General features: G+C 48.0%; 12 protein-coding genes across 12 annotated transcripts; 6 read left to right on the plus strand and 6 right to left on the minus strand.

Moving 5' to 3' along the window:
• Positions 1 to 131: 131 nt before the first annotated feature.
• Positions 132 to 994, plus strand: ASPWEDRAFT_616829 (LYR motif-containing protein). Its single transcript, XM_040838589.1, has 3 exons — positions 132 to 415; positions 485 to 661; positions 761 to 994. Exons 1-3 carry the CDS (start codon positions 340 to 342, stop codon positions 853 to 855), a joined length of 348 nt encoding a protein of 115 aa, XP_040686930.1. The 5' UTR covers positions 132 to 339; the 3' UTR covers positions 856 to 994.
• Positions 995 to 1,132: 138 nt separating this feature from the next.
• On the minus strand, positions 1,133 to 2,369 carry slt11 (Pre-mRNA-splicing factor ECM2; the record flags this gene model as incomplete). Its single annotated transcript, XM_040828489.1, has 2 exons — positions 1,133 to 2,167; positions 2,232 to 2,369. 2 exons carry the CDS (start codon positions 2,367 to 2,369, stop codon positions 1,133 to 1,135), a joined length of 1,173 nt encoding a protein of 390 aa, XP_040686931.1.
• An 838-nt stretch (positions 2,370 to 3,207) lies between these two features.
• erg6 (sterol 24-C-methyltransferase) lies at positions 3,208 to 4,471 on the plus strand (the record flags this gene model as incomplete). Its single annotated transcript, XM_040828507.1, has 3 exons — positions 3,208 to 3,411; positions 3,477 to 3,511; positions 3,577 to 4,471. 3 exons carry the CDS (start codon positions 3,208 to 3,210, stop codon positions 4,469 to 4,471), a joined length of 1,134 nt encoding a protein of 377 aa, XP_040686932.1.
• A 421-nt stretch (positions 4,472 to 4,892) lies between these two features.
• On the minus strand, positions 4,893 to 6,854 carry ASPWEDRAFT_53279 (uncharacterized protein; the record flags this gene model as incomplete). Its single annotated transcript, XM_040837863.1, has 8 exons — positions 4,893 to 5,051; positions 5,113 to 5,303; positions 5,358 to 5,708; positions 5,772 to 5,992; positions 6,041 to 6,115; positions 6,177 to 6,498; positions 6,547 to 6,603; positions 6,656 to 6,854. The coding sequence occupies 8 exons, from the start codon at positions 6,852 to 6,854 to the stop codon at positions 4,893 to 4,895; spliced, it is 1,575 nt and encodes a 524-aa protein (XP_040686933.1).
• Positions 6,855 to 7,424: 570 nt separating this feature from the next.
• Positions 7,425 to 8,835, minus strand: ASPWEDRAFT_116380 (BNR repeat-containing protein; the record flags this gene model as incomplete). Its single annotated transcript, XM_040828651.1, has 2 exons — positions 7,425 to 8,268; positions 8,324 to 8,835. The coding sequence occupies 2 exons, from the start codon at positions 8,833 to 8,835 to the stop codon at positions 7,425 to 7,427; spliced, it is 1,356 nt and encodes a 451-aa protein (XP_040686934.1).
• Positions 8,836 to 9,291: 456 nt separating this feature from the next.
• ASPWEDRAFT_617099 (glycosyl hydrolase family 79 C-terminal domain-containing protein) lies at positions 9,292 to 11,279 on the plus strand. The gene is made up of 8 exons (XM_040838590.1): positions 9,292 to 9,561; positions 9,614 to 9,733; positions 9,781 to 9,920; positions 9,972 to 10,079; positions 10,128 to 10,499; positions 10,559 to 10,650; positions 10,697 to 10,730; positions 10,783 to 11,279. Exons 1-8 carry the CDS (start codon positions 9,413 to 9,415, stop codon positions 11,226 to 11,228), a joined length of 1,461 nt encoding a protein of 486 aa, XP_040686935.1. The 5' UTR covers positions 9,292 to 9,412; the 3' UTR covers positions 11,229 to 11,279.
• A 51-nt stretch (positions 11,280 to 11,330) lies between these two features.
• Positions 11,331 to 13,195, minus strand: ASPWEDRAFT_53282 (uncharacterized protein; the record flags this gene model as incomplete). The annotated part of the gene is made up of 2 exons (XM_040837864.1): positions 11,331 to 12,269; positions 12,323 to 13,195. 2 exons carry the CDS (start codon positions 13,193 to 13,195, stop codon positions 11,331 to 11,333), a joined length of 1,812 nt encoding a protein of 603 aa, XP_040686936.1.
• Positions 13,196 to 13,987: 792 nt separating this feature from the next.
• On the plus strand, positions 13,988 to 15,658 carry ASPWEDRAFT_159940 (SNG1 family protein; the record flags this gene model as incomplete). The annotated part of the gene is made up of 3 exons (XM_040829773.1): positions 13,988 to 14,331; positions 14,384 to 15,460; positions 15,510 to 15,658. The coding sequence occupies exons 1-3, from the start codon at positions 14,208 to 14,210 to the stop codon at positions 15,656 to 15,658; spliced, it is 1,350 nt and encodes a 449-aa protein (XP_040686937.1). The 5' UTR covers positions 13,988 to 14,207.
• Positions 15,659 to 15,821: 163 nt separating this feature from the next.
• On the minus strand, positions 15,822 to 16,208 carry ASPWEDRAFT_174677 (Con-6 family protein; the record flags this gene model as incomplete). Its single annotated transcript, XM_040831249.1, has 3 exons — positions 15,822 to 15,918; positions 15,969 to 16,103; positions 16,165 to 16,208. 3 exons carry the CDS (start codon positions 16,206 to 16,208, stop codon positions 15,822 to 15,824), a joined length of 276 nt encoding a protein of 91 aa, XP_040686938.1.
• A 768-nt stretch (positions 16,209 to 16,976) lies between these two features.
• ASPWEDRAFT_744436 (uncharacterized protein) lies at positions 16,977 to 17,536 on the minus strand (the record flags this gene model as incomplete). Its single annotated transcript, XM_040839469.1, has 3 exons — positions 16,977 to 17,100; positions 17,146 to 17,222; positions 17,280 to 17,536. Coding segments are annotated over 2 exons (321 nt in total), but the record flags the coding sequence as incomplete, so codon positions are not given.
• A 741-nt stretch (positions 17,537 to 18,277) lies between these two features.
• Positions 18,278 to 19,144, plus strand: ASPWEDRAFT_30361 (uncharacterized protein; the record flags this gene model as incomplete). Its single annotated transcript, XM_040833392.1, has 5 exons — positions 18,278 to 18,456; positions 18,503 to 18,552; positions 18,585 to 18,783; positions 18,851 to 18,928; positions 18,976 to 19,144. 5 exons carry the CDS (start codon positions 18,278 to 18,280, stop codon positions 19,142 to 19,144), a joined length of 675 nt encoding a protein of 224 aa, XP_040686940.1.
• Positions 19,145 to 19,802: 658 nt separating this feature from the next.
• ASPWEDRAFT_617275 (GFA family protein) lies at positions 19,803 to 20,623 on the plus strand. The gene is made up of 4 exons (XM_040838591.1): positions 19,803 to 20,050; positions 20,098 to 20,144; positions 20,192 to 20,255; positions 20,305 to 20,623. Exons 1-4 carry the CDS (start codon positions 19,999 to 20,001, stop codon positions 20,550 to 20,552), a joined length of 411 nt encoding a protein of 136 aa, XP_040686941.1. The 5' UTR covers positions 19,803 to 19,998; the 3' UTR covers positions 20,553 to 20,623.
• The last annotated feature ends 693 nt before the right edge of the window (positions 20,624 to 21,316 follow it).

Consider the following 21,316-nt stretch of genomic DNA (forward strand, 5'->3'; position numbering starts at 1 on the left):
GCCCCGACTTGCCGCATCCAAATCGGCCAATCACAGTGCCACTGTTTCGGAAGTCGTCGATTCTCACGCAGTGGTCTTTGATTCCATCTGTCAACGATAGTGTTTTTGATTTACCTCTGGTTTATAATTTCAATCTCATTTCGCCTCATTGATTTGCCTTTTCATCGGGAACAGATACTGAGTTGTGATTTCTGACTTTGCTACCCTCTGTACCCGATCGATACGCTACGTCCTTGGTGATATCCGACTCTTCCCTCGAGGCCAAATACATACGAAATCGCATATATACCGTCCTCATATCGCCCTTTGATAATATAATTCTTCAGATCTTCCAAGACCATGGCCACATCAACCGGAGTTTCCGCAAGAAGCGCTTACAGACAACTTCTCCGTGCCACTCGGGTTGCTTTCCATAGTCAGTCTTTCTTTACTTTTCTTGTGATAACTGAAGTCTCGAAACACTAACATCTTGGTCTCAATATAGATGACGTTCGTGTCTTGATTGGGGCTCGCCAGGAAGCTCGCCAGAACTTCGACCAGCACCGTCGCCATGGCATCGATACCCCAATGCAGATCAACCATGCGCTCGAAGTGGCTAGTATTCTCAAACACAACATTGTTCAGGGATCTAGAGAGGCGGGTGATGAAAGTGCGAAGTGGGGTATGTTTCCTCTGTCTTTTCGAGCCTTTACCAGGAGCCTATGCAGGCTTCCCGGGCGGATATTACGGATGAAACTAATGATTGAAACTTGGTTTGCAGAACTCAACATTCACGACAACATTGAACGCGGCGATAACGACTCGATTAAGGTTGCAGGGAAGAATGTGAAGGTTGAGAAGGCGTGTTCGTCATGAGAAGCATCCGACTCGTATACAGACCCGTTAACCGCAATGAGGCCCTTGCAATTTAACCCACGCAGAAATCATTGCGGTTATACGAGAAGGCCTACTCCGGCGATTGTATTATAGTATACCCAAACTTTTCTGTTCTCCTATTTTGGCGTCTCTTGGGGTATTTTATTCGACATTGAATGTAAAGAATAGATCAACAACGCCCGCTCTCTAACATACATGTTATGCCTCCTTGCTTCCCAATTAATAAAAGATAATGGCTATCATATAAACATGCAATTTAATCACCAGACAAGCTTGAGTACTGGATATCACCGGTGCCCGGAGGAGGGGCGACCGCATAACTGCGGGGTTTGGCTTCCTTTGCGGGCTCTTCACCAGCAGTAATAGCTCTCTTCCCCTTGTCTGCACCTCCCGCCGGAGGCGCAACTTTACGGCCATCCCGGGCATTTCTCAAGCGTTCCTCCCGATCCAGGTTGTCCAAGGGCTTGGGCTTTCCCCATCGAACACGGAGAGGGCAACCTTCAATGACTGCTCTACCCTGGCACTGCCTCGCGGCGACTTCAGCTGACTCACGACTGGCATAGTTGACAAATGCACAGTGAGAACGGTGAGAGCAGATTAAGGATCGGAGCTGGCCAAATTGTGTGAAGAAAGAGCGGACCGCGTGCTCAGGGAGATCATCTTCGACACCAGTAACAAAAAGCGACGTGACATTTGGGTCTGCAGGGGGGAGAATGTCTTCCGCCGATGGTGGAACCTGGGCTGTACCGGGGAACGGACGGCCTCCACGACCACCCCCGCGGCCTCCGCGCATGTTTCCCCCTCCTCGACCAGGTAAGGGTGTGCCTCTTCTGCTTTCGCTTGTTCGGATTGGGCCAGGTCCATTTCCGTATCGACTGTGTACCTGAGGGGCTTGAGACGATTCGGCCGCTTGAGTCTCGGTTTCTCCATCTTCCGAAGGGCCTTCCAGTCGTCGTGGCCTTCTATAATAGGGTTCGCTATTTGCGAGTCGTCGCAAAAGTTCGCGTGCCTTTTCGTCCGTCTTTTCGTACTCTTCCACCGCGCCGCGGCCTTCTTCCAGCTCCTTCTCGTGCTCTTGGGCATAATATTCGCGGTTGATTGTGCTCTCAGGTCCCGGAGCTACCATTTTGAGCGCAGCATCACGGACGACAATTGGCAATCCGAATGACAGGTCAAGCATGCAGCACTGGCAGCAGTTCTTTAATCGTGCACATGTTAAGCAAATGTTGGTCCGCTTGGTGCGCGCAGTCCGATCGGCCTTCCAGCGAAAGATGGTAAAAGGACGTGTACACTGAGCTGTTAGTAAACTATTATCGAATAAGGTGAGAATGGCAGAGCGCGTAAAAAGGACTTACAATCTTGCATTCTGCACCATGATCTTCCTTGATCATTTGCACATAAGGATTCTCCGGGAGGCAATTTTCACAAACCGAGGGGAAATCGGTTGTTTCCCACCCGGACCGGTTAAGGTCCTGTTTAATTCCGGGAGGCATATTGAATGATGTTGGTATGGATCTGCTCAGATGCAGCAGATGAGCAAGAGGAGGTTGCAGCAAAACCGTTGCTGTGGCCAGTCCTCCGGGCGTTTATCGATATGAATCTTGCCAAATGTGGCTGGTAGATGTGGCTGATGTATTACATAAACCGAACACGTGACTATGTGCTTCGTATCGCGTATTCACGTATGGAGTACGAGGGCAGTAACTTGGTAAGACAGTTCCTGCAACTCGATAACGAGGCACAAATGGAATAAATTCCAAGTAATCCTTACAATTGAATAATTACTAAACAACTACATCAGATAGGCAATGGGCTGATCCCCGGTTCTCCCCCATCCATTCATACCCCTCCATTCCAAGATCTCGACCTCACATCAGGTCACTCCAGCATCTTCTCGGAGGCGTCTAGATCCGGGCAACACACCGTCACAGCCACTCTCGGAAGGCACTTTCTCCGGCCAAAACCCCGGACCACCTGTTCGGGTTTAGCGCCGCGTAATTTGGTTGGTTGGCCAGTCTCAATGTCGTGATTGGCTGGGGAATTGTCAGTGCCTGGGCTCGCAGTTCCGCCTCCTTTCTTTTGACGATCTCGATTTTGTTTGCTGGCAGGAAATTATCCAGTCTTTTCTTTCCTTTTTCTTCTTCTTCTCGTCTGCTCGTCAAGTCCTTTGCTTCCCAAGTCGTGGTCTGGCGTATATTTAAACTCCTCGAATCCCCTCGTTCAATTGCTGTTGTCCTCCCCCTATTTCTCCCTTTTTAATTCCCGTCCTCACGGATTTCCTGCTCTTCACCGGTTCACCCCCTTAGCACTACCAACAACAATTCTTTGATCATGGCCCCTTCCGCTTTGGAGCAAGAGAACCACAAGCGCGATGCCGAGTTCAATCGCGCTCTGCATGGAAAGTCCTCCCAGGCTCAGGGTGGCTTTGCCGCCATGCGTGGCAAGGACGCCGCTGCGCAAAAGGCTGCTGTCGACGAGTACTTCAAGCACTGGGATAACAAGTCCGCAGAGGAGGAGACAGAGGAGACCCGCGCAGTGAGCATAACCCCAGGCTATGAATTACGGCAAGTGATTGATGCTGACTGTCGGTGCGACATTAGGCCCGACGAGCGGAATATGCGACCTTGACCAGACAGTATGTTTGACCATCAGAGAACGCCTTGCCACTGAGGACTCGGCTAACATTGATCTTGTTTGAAGCTACTACAACCTTGCGACCGATTTTTATGAATACGGATGGGGTACCTCGTTCCACTTCTGTCGTTTCGCCTACGGCGAAGCTTTCACCCAGGCCATTGCCCGCCATGAGCACTACCTCGCTCACACTATGGGCATCAAGGGCGGTATGAAGGTGCTTGATGTTGGCTGTGGTGTCGGTGGACCTGCTCGTGAAATTGTCAAGTTCACTGATGCTCATGTGACCGGCTTCAACAACAACGACTACCAGATCGAGCGTGCTACCCGTTATGCCGAGCGCGAGGGTCTGGCTCCTAAGATGGCCTTCGTCAAGGGAGACTTCATGCAGATGAAGTTCCCCGACAACAGCTTCGATGCAGTCTACGCTATTGAAGCCACTGTCCACGCCCCTGAACTTGTTGGTGTGTACTCGGAAATCTTCCGTGTGCTGAAGCCCGGTGGTGTGTTCGGTGTCTACGAGTGGTTGATGACTGATAACTACGACAACGACAACCCCGAACACCGCAAGATCCGTCTGGGTATCGAGCAGGGTGACGGTATCTCCAACATGGTCAAGGTCTCCGAGGGAATTGAGGCCATGAAGAACGCTGGTTTCAACCTTGAGCACCACGAGGACTTGGCGGAGCGTCCCGACGCGATCCCCTGGTATTACCCTCTGGCCGGTTCCTTCAAGCACATGTCATCTCCCTGGGACTTCTTCACAATTGCCCGTATGACATGGTGGGGCCGTGGTCTGGCTCATCGCTTTGTTGGTGCCGGTGAGCGCATTGGATTGTTCCCCAAGGGCTCTCAGAAGACCGCTGACAGCTTGGCTCTGGCTGGTGACTGTCTTGTCGCTGGAGGTGAGAAGAAGCTGTTCACACCCATGTACCTCATGGTTGGTAGGAAGCCCGAGTAAACATGCTCACTTGCATGTTCTCGTTCCCCCCTGCATGACAGAGCAGAGTGAACTGTACAACCGGACAGTTTAGCACCTGCATCCTACTTTGATAGACATGGCGGCTTTTATTTCTCCCTGTACTTCCTATGTCTTTCTTTCTTACTGTTATTATTATTGCATGCCGCCCTTGGATGCTATGTTTCTGCTTTGTTTTCTTCTCATGTCCTGCCCACCTGCCCGGGCGGTGTACGAATCACTGCTGAGTATACGTGGATGGTGATGATTTTTCTTCTCTGTTTGTCCCCTTTGAACCAGAATACATATGTAATACTCAACTGAGTCAGGAATGAACGAAAAGGAGTTTGTTTTTCAGTGGCATCCTATTTCAATACCAGGCGAGAAGTGCTATGTTTAGTGATTATATCAACCATATAACTGTTTATTGCCTTACAACTTCGATCTCTCGAGTCTCTCCTTTGCCTTCCTTTAACTTTTCCCCGTTATCCAGAAAATCCTCCGCCACTGGATTGACCTGTCCAACAGTAGCATCTTTCCCATCGAAAAGCAGAGCAACCTGTTCCAGACTCGGTCCTTTGGTCTGTATGTGCATTAGCACGCCGAATCCAAACGGAGATGTAAGTGTATATAATGCAACTCACCTCGATGAAGAAAAAGTAGACCACGACAAACTCAATGATAATCCAGACCACATAGAAGAAGTAAAACTTCCACGAAAACGCATCGATACCGAGTGGATTGACATACGTGTTGAAAGCACCGGTGGCCCCAGTAATAAGCCAAAAGAGCGCAATCCCTTTGGCGCGAATGGAATAGGGCAAGATCTCAACCACTTCACCTATCAGTCAGCTCGACACCTACACAGCATCCGACAGATAAAACTCACCGTACAACAACATCGCCCCCGTCCACCCAATATTATGAACCCCACTGTAGAGATAAATAAACGCAACCGTCGCATACGACGCAGACTGATTCCCCGTTTCCACGAACACGCCCGTGCAGGAGGTGATCAGGGCAAAGACGAGCCACATCAGTGCCATCGACCAGAGGAGAAGAGGCCGTCTCCCGACGCGACTGGGCAAGAAGGAGAAAGCGAGCGAGCAGCCGAAACTGAACATCTGACTGGTGGCGGTGATGAGGGTGGTGTCGATTTGTTTCGTGATGCCGGCGGATTTAAGCATGCTGCTGAGGTAGTAGCTTACGAGGCCGTTGCCGGACCATTGTTTGCAGATTCCTTGTTTTGTTAGAAGATATGATACATTTTTGGCTGATTAAAAGATGGGAGATGATGTCTTACCGCACCAGATGAGGATGAAAGATCGCCAGCGATTTCCGCGCGTGTTGATGAGGGTTCGCCAGGTGGTTTTGTTGGCATTGATTTCCATCTCAATGGTTTCTTTCATTTCATGGAATTCAAATTGGACGACTGGGTCATCTGGGTTGCCATTACCGTGATATTTGGCTAGGATGTTGAGGGCTTCTTCTTCGCGGTTTTTGCTGACGAGCCAGCGGGGAGATCTGGTATATTAGTTACTTTTGATCATAGATAATGAAAGGCCAACTTACTCGGGCAGAATGATCGAACCGATTATCTGGATAACGGATGGGAATGCCTGGAGGATTGTTGGAACCCGCCATGCCCTGCATAGAGCTGCTGGTTAATACCATGTATAACTTCCCGAAGAGAGGAAAACAGAATTACCAAGAACTGGTCAATCGAAAAGACCCAAAAGTCACCCATGCGGCGATAATCGCCCCAGCACTATACGTAGAATTCGACAAAGCTGTCGCCGTCCCTCTCTGATCTGGATACGCCAGTTCACTCATCCACACTGGCCCAATGGCAGCGACAACGACACCACCAATTCCCAGTAAAAGACGACCGGCAATAAAAAGACCGGCATTGGAGGCTCCTGTTGCCAGGCCAGTGCCGGCGAGACATACGATCGATCCAAAGAATAGACACCATTTTCGACCGAATCGGTCCGAGACGCTGGAGATGAAGATGACGCCGACGATGTTGCCTGTGTTGCGTTAGTTGGTGTAAGCATCCCAGAAGGGCGAGAGCACACCTATCCAGTACATGGCACTCATAGCCCCCAGAAGACTGCCATGGGGATGATTGAAATCTGAATCGTGATATTAGTCGCGTGCAATAAGAGATATATCAGAGAGACAAACCTGTTTCCCAGACTTTCAATTGCTGCACATTATTTATCAAGGATGCATCATAGCCCTGTGTGAATTCGCTGAACATGAGGAAGAAGAGCAGGAAGTTGAGCTTGCAAAGGCCTGCATCTTTCCACCACGGCCCTTGTTTGTTGCTGCTGAGTGTGGTGCTTTCTAGGGCCTTGCGATCGATGGTTCCTGTCGTGCCCATTTTGAGGATTATTGTATACGAAGTAAGAGAATAGTATTGGCTTATGTTGTATCCGTGGAATCCGAAGACTCATCTGGCACTGCACAAGGGCATATGTTGACAGAGAAGCCCTGAGATAACAAAGCCCAGCGAATGCATTGGATATAAGCAGCTATATGAGATATTATGCTTCAGAGATATAATCTTGGTCAGACGATATTTTTGACCATCTAAGCGTCGTAGACGTCAACAGCAATCCCTGTCCCACTGTCTGGGGTAGAAGTCTGGGGATATGCGGGGTTGGTTGCGAACGATGTTGTATTCTATGCTGAGATCGTCCGGGACATTGTATACCGAAGGGAGATAAATACGAAGATCCTCTGGTGGAAAGAAGAGCTGACTTGTTTCCTGTTGGTGGAAAATAATCGATTAGATTGAGTTTTACGCATGGAAGACAGAATGCTTTATCACATGGAAGATGCTGGCGATGAATAAAGGGAGAATTAAGAAAGGATTAAGAGTTTGAATTGCTTGGATGTTCTTGTGTTTATAAGTGATATTATTATGCAAATAAGATGGATTGTATTGCCTCTATACCACATCCATCATGTCAAATTGTAAGACAACGACTTTCCTATCATCGGCATCCTCATGTAGTATCAATATTGAAAGTAAACCAGCCTGGGAGAATGACTCTTCATCCACAAGTGGCTCTCCAGTATATCCTTCGCCCCTCCAGATAATCTCAAAATCTCGATCTGATCCTTGTATATTACTTCGAGATCGCATAATGACCAGCTCCCGCTCTGTATTCGACGGAAGAATGAACAAGACCGTATCCGCTTCTGCGTGGTGAAGGACCTTCCCTCGTGGCCCGGTCGTAGAAGGATGCATAAGAGGCAGTACAGAGAATGACCATGCACCGTCAGCAGGTGAGCAATAATAGTGCATCCAGATCTCTTGGCCACTAGTATTCTCGCGATTCAGCACATGAATCCCCCCATCATCGTCGACATATTGCGCCTCTTGATTCATGATTCCACTATCTCGAGGAATGTCTTTCACCCGAAGTCTGCCATCCTGAGAGTCGAGCCCGGAGCCTACTTTAGAAGAAAGAACAGCAACAGGTTCTTGGATGCTATTTGTCCAGGTCACCCCTCCATCTGAACTACAAGCATGATAGAGCCCTTCGTTATTCTCAGGTCCATTAGGACCAGCTTGTGCTTTATGTGCTGTGGAAGTCTGATCATCTGCTCCTTCGTAGGCGATGAAATGTCGGTTTGTCCATGTGACATGGAGGCAGTTTGTTTTTCGATCAAAGCTGAGGCCATTTGGGTATGGGTTGCATTTGTCTCCGATGAGGTATGTTCCTAGGAGTGTATAACGCGCTGGTCGAGAATCGTAGCGATACAGGATATCTGAACCGGCACCTGCTCTGAATACCATGACTGTTAGAAACACCATATATCTGGGGTTGTGGACAGACTCACTTCCCAATGCGACACTCAAAGTACAATTGATCTCCAGCAGGGACGAAGCGAGGATAAGTGACATTCGCCAGGCCTTCGCCTCCACTACTTCCCAGATTCCCAGGAAGATGACTTTGGATAGGGGCAAAATTGTCGGCCTTCCAGCTTGATTTCCTTGGATCACCTGCTAAACCAACCCGTGATACTCGGTATTTTAGCGTATCGCAATGGTGGTCAAAAGCAACATGGATTGTCCCATCGCCCTCGCAAATCCCGATAGATATGGTATTGTGCCCATCATCGGTAGTTTGCTCATAATCTTCAAAGGTTAAAAACTGCCATGACGAGTGGTTCTGAATATTGTGACGCGCGATTGTCACGAATCTAGGGCCGGACGGGGATTTGGAGGTGTAAAAGGCGACATACTGGAGGCCAGCAAAGGTCGTGATGGCGGATTGTTGATACGCGCACGCGTTTAAGCGATGCGTCGTGCTAGGGTCGTTGCCTAGGATATACACAGTTGGAGTGACCATGATAGCTGGATGCGATAGTCTTGTCGTTAACAAGATGAGGTTTTTTCTGTCTTGTCTGACAGACTGGGAATATCAAGACAGTCAACCCTGGAAGACACTCATTGCTCTCGGTTTAGACGTGCCCGTGATTGCTTCCTCATCCATAATACTTCATACAGCTTACACCTCAAAAACAGAAAATAGATCATGCCCTATTCCTCCCGATTGTCGCCCAATCTGATGTTTGGTGGAATAACTTTTCCGACTCCAAAGATCGCCGCATCCCCGCCCCCGCCGTCGTCTTCCTCCGATCAACGCTGATCCTTCGTTTATCCACTGAGCAGTCAGAGCACTAGGAACAAGGTTGATGCAATGCTACATACCAAGAAGAGCAAAAGTCCGCTGGAACTGGGTTACTCGGGCTTCTCGATGTGCCTAGCACCGAGACAGTCAGGGATGACGGGAATGTCTCAGTCTAGATAATTCAGTCGAATATGGTCTGATGGCAGGATAGAAATAAGTCGACGCTGGGATCTGATCTTCGCTCTCGATTGCAGACAGTCTAGATACATCCCAGAGTCTATTACAGTCGTCAGCTATGGGTCTCACGAAGGGCAGCTTGCCATCTCTGCTGGCAATTCTACCATTAATCTCTGGACAGGCTGCTTATGGACTTGAATTTGCCATTCCATCATCACCTCCATCGAATTCAAGTAGCCTGATTGACTCTACGCCTTTGGGGGTTTCGTGTGTGCTCCAGTGCTCTCCATCAATGATCTCACACTAATCATTCTTACAGGCTTGAATTCTTCGCCTTCCCGGATTACATCGAAAAGGTACCATTGACGAATTCATGCCTAAGTGCATTAGGGGAGGTGTTTGGCACTCCTCCCCCGATGCGAATCGGAGGGACGACACAGTAGGTGCCATTGAATCTTTGAAATACAATGGATGCTGATTCTATAGGGATCGCGCTACATACAATGCCTCCTTATCATTGGCGGTGTCTTATACTGTCGCTTCACCGGATGATGCCCCGGATTCTTTGACATTCGGTGACAAATTTATGGATTTGGCAGCTGGATATGATGGAAAAGTGACAATCGGTACGTCGACATTTTCGTCATGCACCAACTGGCTAACAATATCTATTATAGGAGTCAACCGACGGCTAGACGATATCGACAACACCATCGCAGCCGCAAAGGTCATTCAATCAAAACTTCAAAATTTATACGCTATAGAGCTAGGAAATGAGCCAAATTGTATGTTCCAACAACATCCTCACGAGATGCAATTCTAATATCAACAAGTTTTCGAATCCAGCGACCCTATCGCACACGGAAACGCCTGGACAGCCGAAGCAGACGCAGAATCACAAGTATCATGGCAATCATCCGTGAGCAAAGGTCTCGGTGATCTGAAAGACTTTGTACAAGCAGGCGTGTTTTTTGACTTGGAAACATTTACCATATCGTATCTGGTGGAGAAAGAAGAAAATACGGATTCGACTCAATACGTCCACTCCTTCTGCCACCATTACTATCCACAGTCGTCGCCTTCATTTAATCTGAGCAAGCTGATGGATCATACAACTATCGTTGATGGAGTGTTGGCATTTGAAGAGCAGGTTAGGGCCGCGGAGGAATTACAGAAGGACTTGATAATGGGGGAGACGAATTCAGGTATCTCATAACTTTGATATGGCTGATAGTAACTGAACGGAAAGGCTAATCATCAACAGCAACCCAAGGAGGAGGCGGCATAAGTCCCACCTATGGCGCCGGTCTATGGATTCTCGACTACATGATGCAAGCCACGATTTTGGGAGTCAAGGTAAGCCATAACACATATCAACGATAGCATACTGACATCCCTCTAGCAATTATTCTTCCACCAAGGCACAATTGGTAACTGTGTGTCTCCTCCTCTCCCTCAAATATGTATGATATGCTAACGACAGCACAGGCCAATACTGCTGGTGGAACAGCAACAACACCGTCAACGCGCCATTTTACGGCGCCTACTTTGCCGCCCTCGCCCTCGCCAACGCATCCCAAGTTGCCCAGCTTGATAGTGGTGATACGCGCTACGCCGCGTACGTTATTTACGATGCTGATTCTAAACCGTCCCGGGTTCTTTTGTATAACTCAGACTACTATACAGAGGGAACGCGGGGTAGTGTTGACGTGACGCTGACTGCGTTAAGTGGTGATTCAGTCTCTGTGAAGAGGTTGACTGGAGATGCAGCGACGACGACTGTTGAGGATGGAAAGGTTACGATTGCCGGACAGGCGTTTACGGGTGAGACGTGTGGGTTGAGTGGAAGTGAGAATGTAGAGAGTGTGCAGGTTGATGGTGGAGTTGGGAGCTTCAGCGTTGGTGCTTCGGAGGCTTTGCTTGTTTACCTCTAGAATGGAATAACCTAGCTTGATGGCTATCATAATACATTGAAACATGATATCTAGTGAGAGTAGAGATTCCAAATTGATATAATGTACAAAGTCAAGTCCAGTTCACCATCCCCGGCACCGAGCCCATTCACCAACACAACGCCCATCATCCTCATCAACAACAACATAAGAATCATGCATCGCACCAGCAATACACGCATGCTGCGGGATAATCCGCACCCTCGATCCAACAACCACTCCATTGACCATCTTCATCCGTACATCCGCATCCACCGTCCGAGGCGCAATAATCCCATGTTCCTGCGATATCCGCACGACATCCCACTCGAACGACCTCGACCCGGCCGTCCCCTCTGATACTAACATAGCACGACCCCAAACACCAGCCTCGCGGCCTGGTTCACGGCCTATGCCCAGACAGCCTAGGTTGATGAGGACTTCGCCGCGGTCTGGGTAGACGCTGTTCACTTCAGCTTCGATCCAGCTTGCCACGTGGCTGATGTCGACGAGGCCGGTTGATACCTGCTGCAGATCAAGTATAGCGAAGTTCCCTGCATGGAGCTCTGGGGTACCGGGAAGGTTTGCGAGTTTCTGGGTGATTGTTGAAGAGGCGGCATGTGCGGTTGGTGTTGCGCCGACGGAGAGAACGAGGTTTAGATCTTGTTTGGACTCCAGACAGAGGTTGGCAGCGGCACTGGCGCAGGAGATCTCGTTGAAGAGATGCTCTTCTGCGTCGGGGAGGTTGTTGCTTCTGTAGGAGTGGCCGGAGTGGCAGTAGAATCCGTGAATGCTTACTTGGGTAGATTGCAAGGCGTGTGCGATGAGGCAGTTCAATCTATCTGATCCGAGAGGAAGACCTTCGCGTTTTGTGCCGCAGTCGATGTTGATGAAAATGGGCCATGGTTGAGTAGAGAAGGAAGAAGGGATAAGGTCGATCTGAGAAGGATGATCGACCATGAGGATGTATTCTGCTGGTAGCCGTTTTCTCATGGCGGCTAGTCGTTGGATGGATGATTTGACTGGCGGAACGCCGTAGAGGATCTGTATACTTGTTAGTTACTTGTTTTGGGAATGGGTTGAACTGATATACATACACTGCGAACTGTCCCCTTGCGGATTAGAGGCTGGATGTGTTCAATCTCTTTGATAGTGCTGCATGCAATTCGGCCATCGGTATCTTTAACCTCCAACTCCGTACCCTCCACCGTCTTATGGGTCTTGATATGCACTCGGAACTGAGCATTCAACTCCTTCGCTCGTTGATGCATACGCAGACAGTTATTCTCGAAAACCCGACGATTTAAATAAAGCGAAGGCGTAGGAATCTCAGACCGCAGCAACCCTTCACAGCCAAGCAACGGACGCAAAACACTCGGAAGAGAAGATCCCTCAATGAGTGGCGCAGACCCAGGCAAAGCTGGCAATCCAATCCGATTATGCCAGACGACTTCCATACCGACACCGGCTGCACCGACGACATCGCCGTTGCTACCAGCCACGAATAGTGCGTCGTGGGCTTCCACGCCTAGTTCGGATAGAATCCTTGCATACGCCTCCGGGCGAGGCTTGTAGAAGCCCGCATCTTCGGCCATGACGATAGCATCAAAAGAAGCTCCGCAGCGAGCCACAGCCTGATAACCAAGGTCTCTAGAGCAATTAGATACCACGCCCACACGATAACCACGGGCCTTGAGCCGATGAAGTACATCCGTCACTTCGGGCCAGGGTTGTAGCTGGTCCCATGTATTCAACAAAGTGTTGGGTGCGGCGCTGGGAAGGCCAGTATCTCGAGCAGACTCTTGCACGAGATCTGCATAAGGACGATAAGCGCCACATCCAAACGTCAACTCGAGATATCGTTTCCGCCATCGAAGACCTGCGGTTTTGTCGCCTGCGGCTGTATCCCAGAGGCCCCAGCTGTCAAGCAGGGCTGTGAGGAGATCGAAAATGACAGCTTTGGGTGCCATAATGTGAGTTATTGTAGTTTGAAGATAAATTGAGATGGAATTTGACATTCGATATGGTTGAATCCATGTCTAGATAAAGGCGGGGAAATATGCATGTCGAATGTTTCGCCAGATAGTTCAGCCGAGGATCGGGTGGTGATTGAGTCACCAAAGCGTGCATGGTAGAAGATCATCCTAGATTAGTTGATATCGATAATCCTCATTCCTAGATGATATTATGATTTTCGAAGTGTCGTATCCTGGTTCTGCTCGTATTATCCCGATGGATCATAGAGTGTGGGTTCCGATGTCTGGTAGGTTCCATTCTTGCCGGAACCATGCAGGCGGGCGATGAAATATCAGCCGATGACAAATGGTCAAATGATGGGTTGTTGATGAAAGATGAATCCATGGATGAGTTATAGTTGTGGTGGTGGTGATTGTTACTTGAACCGCTTTTGGTGCCTTGTGTATAAGGCATCAAGATAAGGCATTTGCAGCTGCGAGGATCGACAACCAGCAGAAATCCTCTACTCAATCAACAATTAGCATCAATTCTGCATCGGACAAAAACAACTAATCAAGTTGGTTATCAGATTAGATGATGCGAGTGACATCACAATGTGACATCCATGATGTGTTCATCATTAACAAACCAACGTTGCACTCTGCACCGAGTCGATTATTGCAGCGTATTGCATTTACTGATTGACAGTTTCCTCGTGGTTTCGCGTCTTCGCCCACGCGACCGTCCGAAGATGCCGATTGAAGAACCCGATCTTTCCCTGCTTTTCTTCTGAAATGCGCCGGAATCTTCCTTTTGCCTTCGCCTGGGAATTTCCGCCTGGATTTCTAATATCCGACTCGGGATTTCCGGAAGTAGCCAAAATTCCGATTGTCGTCCGAGTGGCTCTTCGTCGTCCTGCTTGAGGATGTGATCTTAATATTCATATTAATCCATCCCTTCGGCCTCCTGTCTTCATCCCCATCGGCTTTCAAAATTATCCGAGTTGTTGACTATCAAACGCTCATCATGGCAGCCAATTCCGACTCGGAGAATGGGGTGAAAGACACCGCACCACCTGCGCCTGTATCGTTCTTTGATCCCGCATTGAAGTCCGTTCGCCGTGCAGTCTTTATACAATGGAGTCGCATGGGTAAGTTAAGCTTATTTCAAGATAATTGTATACTAATAAATGCGTGATGTAGTGTTGATCCTCTGCGTCTTCATCCTCACCGTCCTGTCCCTCTTCTGGGCGTCTCAATATACCGCCGAGAGGAACATGCCCTCTTTGACCGTCTGGATCGTCGACTTTGATGGGCAAGTCGACCCATACCGATCGAATGATACTATTGTTGGACCAACAGTTACTGAGGTTGCCGGTCAATTGATTCATTCGACGACAGAGCGTGTGGGCTATACTATTAAATCACCGGCCGACTTCAACTACGATCCTTGGGCCGTTCGACAGGGTGTCTACGACGAGCATGCATATGCTGCTGTCGTTGTGAATCCGAACGCGACGAGTCTTTTGCGTTCAGCTGTGTCTAATGGGAATTCATCCTATGATCCAACAGGGGCTGTGCAGTTCATCACCATCACTGCGCGCGATGAATCCACCTACCAGGGCTATATTGTACCAGCCTTTTATATAATCCAGAATGCAGTTCAAGCTGCATTTGGACCTCGCTGGATAGAAACCCTGGCTCAAGAATCGGCCAATATCACACGTGTGCCACAGGCTGTCAACCCCGGTATCGGGTTTACCACAATCGACCTGCGACCATTTACTCCCGTTGTAGCTACGCCGGCCGTCACAATTGGTCTGATCTACTTGATCATTATTGCATTCTTCAACTTTCCATTCCTGATGCCGATCCACGCCCAGTTCATGAAGGGTGACCATCCACCTTTGAAGCCCGTGCAATGGTTGATCTGGCGTCTTTCGTCCAACATCGCGTCTTATTTCTTCCTTTCACTGTTCTACTCTTTCGTCTCCCTCGCTTTTCAAATCCCCTTTTCAAATGATCCAGTGTCGGGTACGACGCCAGCCAACAACCCCACTGCATACGGCCATGGATCTTTCGTGGTATTCTGGATGTTGAACTGGGTGGGGATGACCGCCCTGGGTCTTCCCTGCGAGAACATGGCCATGATTCTCGGTTTTCCCTGGAGTTCATTCTTCCTCATATTCTGGGTCATCACCAATGTCTCGACTGCATTTTACTCCTTGGACTTGGCACCGCAGTTTTTCGCTTGGGGCTATGCCTGGCCTCTTCATCGGAGTAAGATTCCTTCTCTACTGTTTTGTATGGATGACACTAACGATAACAGTTGTCGAGGCACTCAAAACGATTCTCTTCGGAACTCACTCCCGCATTGGTCTGGACTTTGGCATTCTATTCGCCTGGATCGCCGTGTCCATTGCTCTCTTCCCGATTGCCACCTTCGTCATGCGGTGGAAGATGAAGAGGGGATTGTAACGCAAGAAAACTACATATACCCAACTATTCGAAATAAAATGTATATAGACTTGTTTATAAAGCATATAGAATACATCACCTAATTTCTATACAACACAATTTCATCCATCACATATCTTCATTGCACTCGTATATACATACACTATCTATACACAGTACACTTCTAATCCTCCGGCTGCTCAGGATGCTCGCCCATCTTCTCCAACTTATCCCTGGCCTGCTTCTTCCCAACATCGGTGTTGTTGGGGTTATGCATCGCACTACTGAATTAGCAAAATCCAACATACTCAATAGAAAGAGTGAAACATACGCCTTCAATCCACGCTTAACATTTCCTGTGTGTCTAGTCTCTTCTTCACTAGAGCTCTGGTCGGACTCGTACTTGTCGAGCTCCTCTTTGGCGTGCTTCTTGGCTTGGTTGGAGACGTTAGGGTTCTTGAGGGTGCTGGAGTATATTATTTCAGTATGCCGTATATAAGTGACAGTAGGGGCTTGGTAAAACTCACGCCTTGTACCCACGGGCAACGTTCTCGGCTTTAGGCGAAGGCATCTTGATATAAAATTCGATATGAGTATATATCTTCGAAAGCGATCAAAGAAATGATATATAACAAAGATATGTATACAGAAGAGAAAGTAAACACATCCATCAATCCAAAAGGGCGGGTTTAAGTATACAACAGCGGCAAAGGCAAACGCCACATAGCCACCAGCCACTTTGATGCTGTCGTCGGTATGACAGCAATATGACTATAGATGATAATAGATTGGAGTTCCATGGTGGAATAGATTGGGGGAGAATGTTCTTTGCTTTTTAATTGTTAGGCTGCTAGGGAAGAAATACGCAGGCAATCCTGTCGGCGTAAATCTCCGAGAGGGTTGGTTCTTATCGGTTGTGGAATGGACTGGATTTGGAGATTATGTTGTTGGGGATATATGGAACTAGAGATAAGAAGGCTGATCTTCAATATATCTAACTACCGTATGTGTATGAGAGATAAGATAGGATAGTTTTGTCCATTGGGTTTGTTTTGGCTTGGATGTCAGTTTTTTATATCACTTCTTCTGTCTTGAGATAGTGATTTTTCATACTAGGTCTGTATGACGTAAATAGAGGATGACCGACAAATAGTACATGATCGAATAATAAAAATCAAATGAAAGCGAATACGTAAATACAAGCCGAGAAGTAGGATATCCCAGTGGCTACTTATCCTTTTTAATCAACATTTCACCGAGCAGGGCGTTAGTTTTCATCCATCTGCTGAGACTGCCTCCAGGAACTGCTACCGCCCACGCCCTGTACGAATGGTTTACTTTTGCTGGATACCATCCTCTCTCTCCAGATGTTGAATGAGAGAACATACGGGTTATCTTCTGTGATAGGTTGTGGATATCTTATTGGATCGATGAAGTTCATGAAGGCGAACTCGATAAGATACCTATGATAATTAGTACAACCACCGATTTAGCAGTCAGGACCTTACAGCTTATCGTTTGCTATGTCATATCGAAGGAAGTCTGGGTGTTGTTCTGGTAACGTGAATCCATTCTGTCACATGTGCTTGAATGAGACAGGGTGAGAAATGACCTTATAAGTCCCATGTTAGGACGAACTCACTCAAGGATATACGTGAGCTGTGTTCGAACGCTCTGGAGCTGGACTAAGGAGAGATCTCGAAAAATAGTCCCAACCTTTTCCCAAGGGACCTGGCTCATGATGATGAAATCCATAGTGCCATCTGGGTAAGGCAAAGGGGAGTCAGAGCGCTGGCTTTCACAATTGATGAACTGAGGCCCATGGCTGATTTGACCGACAGCTTTGATGCCTGCATGGATGCCTGGGATCGGGCAAGCATCCCATCTTATATATACAGCTCAAACGCAGCGGCCCACTGGTTATAAGCTTACCAGTCGACCATCCAAGATACCAGTAGCCTGCTGTCGTGGAGGCTCTGCTAGAAGAGGCCGTGCCAGTGGAGGATCTCCAGCAAAAAGCAAACCATCTGAACCAGGAAGGGCCGGTTCCAAAGCTGGGGGGAATTCTCGACGAACGGGGAAATCGACCTCCAAGGTGAAATGTCGATCCAAAGGAATAAGCCATTTGGATATCTTACTACTTCATCTATCCCTATGGATTTTTCTTTCTTTGTTTGGTCATGTTGCCGCTTTTTTATGTAGTTACTGTGTTAGACTTTCCATTCCAATACCAGCATCCAGGTCTTACCGAGGAAATAGAACTAAGAGAACTGTCCTACTAACTTTCGTCTACGTATTCCCTGTATATATCTTTGTCGGTGCCCTCTTTCTAACCGCCTATTAGCGTGCATACCTTATTCTTGCTTAAACGCTGCCACTACCAAGTCCAGGTACTCCAAGGGAGTTCCATCGATGGAGTTATATTGCCTAGGCAGTAGCAGCAAATCCAGGCATCCATGCAGGCATCAAATCATCTTCCCTCTTCTGGTTCCTCATTCACCTTTCTCTTCCATCAACTTCCATCTTTTCTTCCCTCCTCTCTTCCATATTCAACCTCCCGCCAGATCTAAGCACTAAACTTCCAATCATCCATACCGAACTCGCAGAAAAAAAAAATCAGGATCTCTCATTTCTTACACCATGCCTCCTCCGTGGCGCTTTGACTGGACGGGCCGTATCTACCTCATCAAAGATAAGTACGTCCTGATTGAAGAACAGCTCACAGAGGCATTTAACGAAGCTATGGGACAGTACCATATCTTGACTCTGGCCCGTTATGTTGATACAAATGAACCTCTTATGCTCAAAATCGGCTATGAGTGAGTCTGCAAGAAATCCCAGTGAGCTTGACTAATCTATTTCCAGAATCGATCCTAGCACACTCTCACTGCCCCCATTCTTTCAGAGGATCAGTCGTGTGACAACTTCTTGGATGAGATCGAATTAGTCAAAACAGTCGCCCAGATTGGCCATGGGCCTCAATTCATCGATCAAGTCAGCCAGCGCGGAGGATCACCGTACCCAAATGGTCTTGTGGACTTTATCGTCATGAGTCGTGTTCCTGGGGAAAATGTTGGGGAGATATTCCTTGACCTTACATCCGCCCAACTCCAGAGCATCAAAAGACAGCTTACGCATATACTAGAGTGAGTACCCAGTTCTAAGTCAATAAACCATACACATAGTTTATTTCCAACTCCTTGTTAATCTAAGGTGGATGCGACAGAAGGGCTTTATACTATCACATCAAGACCCAAACTTCCTTCGATACGACATAGAAAACGATAAGCTGTAAGACCGCTTGCTGGCTAATCATCCATTAATACTGACAGCCCCAGGTATATTGTTGACTTCACTTTTATGGACTTCATCGTGCTAGACCCTTTAATGGAGTCGATAGAAGAAGATAACATGTTCGTTCTCGCATTCAACATCTGGAGAGAACATATGCCGGGACCCCCTTTCCAAGGTAGAGGAGTAAATCCATCGGGGATGGCTCAAAGGTAGCAGCAAACTGGTACTGACATTCCCATCCGGCCACTGCAATACTCAAGCACAAACGTGGCGTCGGGGCAAGGTCATGAGGGCTCTACCGGCGGGAGCAATAGCAGGGGAGGTTCTATTGGGGGACAGCAACAAAAAATCACCTGGACAGGGCATTGGTAGTGCCGGGCCTAGAGGATCAGGCGCACAACAGCAAAATCGATATCTACCTCGATGATATGGCGACTAGAACGGAGGTTCCAGTATCCTGGAAAGTGTGAAAACTTCCCTTGAACTGCTAGTGCTTGCTCTTTCGCTTTGATGGCTTCATTCAGCGCCTTGCTTCTGGTCTACTTTCGGCTTGTTTTTGACTTGTTTTCGAAATTTTATATTTTTCGAATTTCCTTCCCCTTTCATCTCCGTTTTGATCATTTGATCATGTGGCCATTTTCATTGTCTATGACATTCTGGAGAATCTTTCCATAAATCAATTCATCTATCGCGTTTGAATTTTATGTCTGTAAAGCCTTTGTGTGTGACAAATATGGTTATGCTGTTGCTTTCACTTCCACTCGTAGATAATAATCTTTATATCATACACCTCGCCTAAAGGAAACCATAGCCACCTGCTTAGATTTAAATACCAACATAGACACATGTAGATAATCAAAAGAAACACTTTTATAGCAGTCCCAGCGCATATCCATGATTATATATCTCCGGTATCAGACACCGAAAATCACCCACCCTCGGGGTTTGAACGGCCTTCGCAGTGACGGAGTTCGGTCATTGATGTGCTCGGCGCACCTTATAAATATTTCGAAATTGCCAGATGAAAATCATCAAACAACTTGGATTGTTCTATCTCAAATATCAAAATGGCTCTGAATGGAAGTTGCATGTGCGGCGCTATTGCGTACGCTGCTGAATGTATGTCGACTCTTATACATTGGAACTATCGATACTGATGAATATAGCTGAACCTCTTGTGACGGCACTTTGCCACTGCGTCGACTGTCAAAAGGTATGCATTTGAGAATAACTTTGGATCAAGGCAATTAACGCATACAGTGGACCGGTGGCGCATATACCTCTAATGCGGTCATCCCCCGAGACACCTTCAATGTAACCAAAGGTATCTTATACGAGTTCAAACGTCATATATCCAACACTGACTCATACAGGACAGCCCTCATTCTACGACCTGACTGGCGGATCCGGCAGGATCAACCGACACTTCTTCTGCGGTACTTGCGGATCGAGTCTGTATACTGAGTTGGAGGTGATGGCCGACAAGACCATCATCAAGGCTGGGACGTTGGATGGGGGAGAGACCAACTTGCGGCATAAGGTGGATGTGGAGTTTTATACGCGTGATCGGGTGTCTTATCTTGGGAGTATTGAGGGTGCTAAGCAGGAGGTTCTTATGTGATGGATATGTTTACATGGGGAATTGGTGTATATATTTGAGTTATTGAATCGAGGCAGTGATGATGATGTGATATTAAAAATCATACTATCCCGATTTGGTTATCAATGCAGGTCATGTCACTGTTTCAGGCAGTGCAGCTGAAACACTGGCAGAGTGTATGACAATCAATGAACGCACAAACACGTGGGCCGAATACGCCAGGATGACTGCCCAGGCAAGGCTTCGACAAGGCTTATACTTACAGGCCAGACGCTGCGACGGTCCGCAAATGGCAGGCAGTGGCCCCACGTGGGGGGAATTAAGGTTCTGTCACCCACGGAACACAGCCCTTTCCCGATCGAGCAGTTCCAATCCCTCTGGCACGTTCTCAACCGCAGCCTCTGATTGGCCTGGAATATCAGCAAGTCAAACGCAGAACCCGCCAAGGAAATACGAGAAAGACCAAGAGAGCTTGGACAAAGCTTCCGTGGCTTGGCGATGGGCATCCAGAGTGTCATATCGCCCGCGGTTGTCAGCGTGCGAGTGTTTGTTCCGTCACTAGGCAAACTATCGTGATATTAAACAAGGGATTCCGGCGAAGATGCATGTCATCCACACCCTGCCATTGGCCTCTTTGGCCTCCCATGGCAGACATTGCGCTTCCCGTGGCAGTGGATATGGTAATGAAGGCCATTCGGTCGTGCTTTCATCGATACAGGGTCTTTGGCCGTTGCCCTACGCTGACAGCACGTGCACTCCTTTCTTATATACCAGAGGCTCCCTCT

This window comes from Aspergillus wentii, assembly GCF_001890725.1.
Source record: "Aspergillus wentii DTO 134E9 unplaced genomic scaffold ASPWEscaffold_6, whole genome shotgun sequence".
Lineage (NCBI taxonomy): Eukaryota > Fungi > Ascomycota > Eurotiomycetes > Eurotiales > Aspergillaceae > Aspergillus > Aspergillus wentii.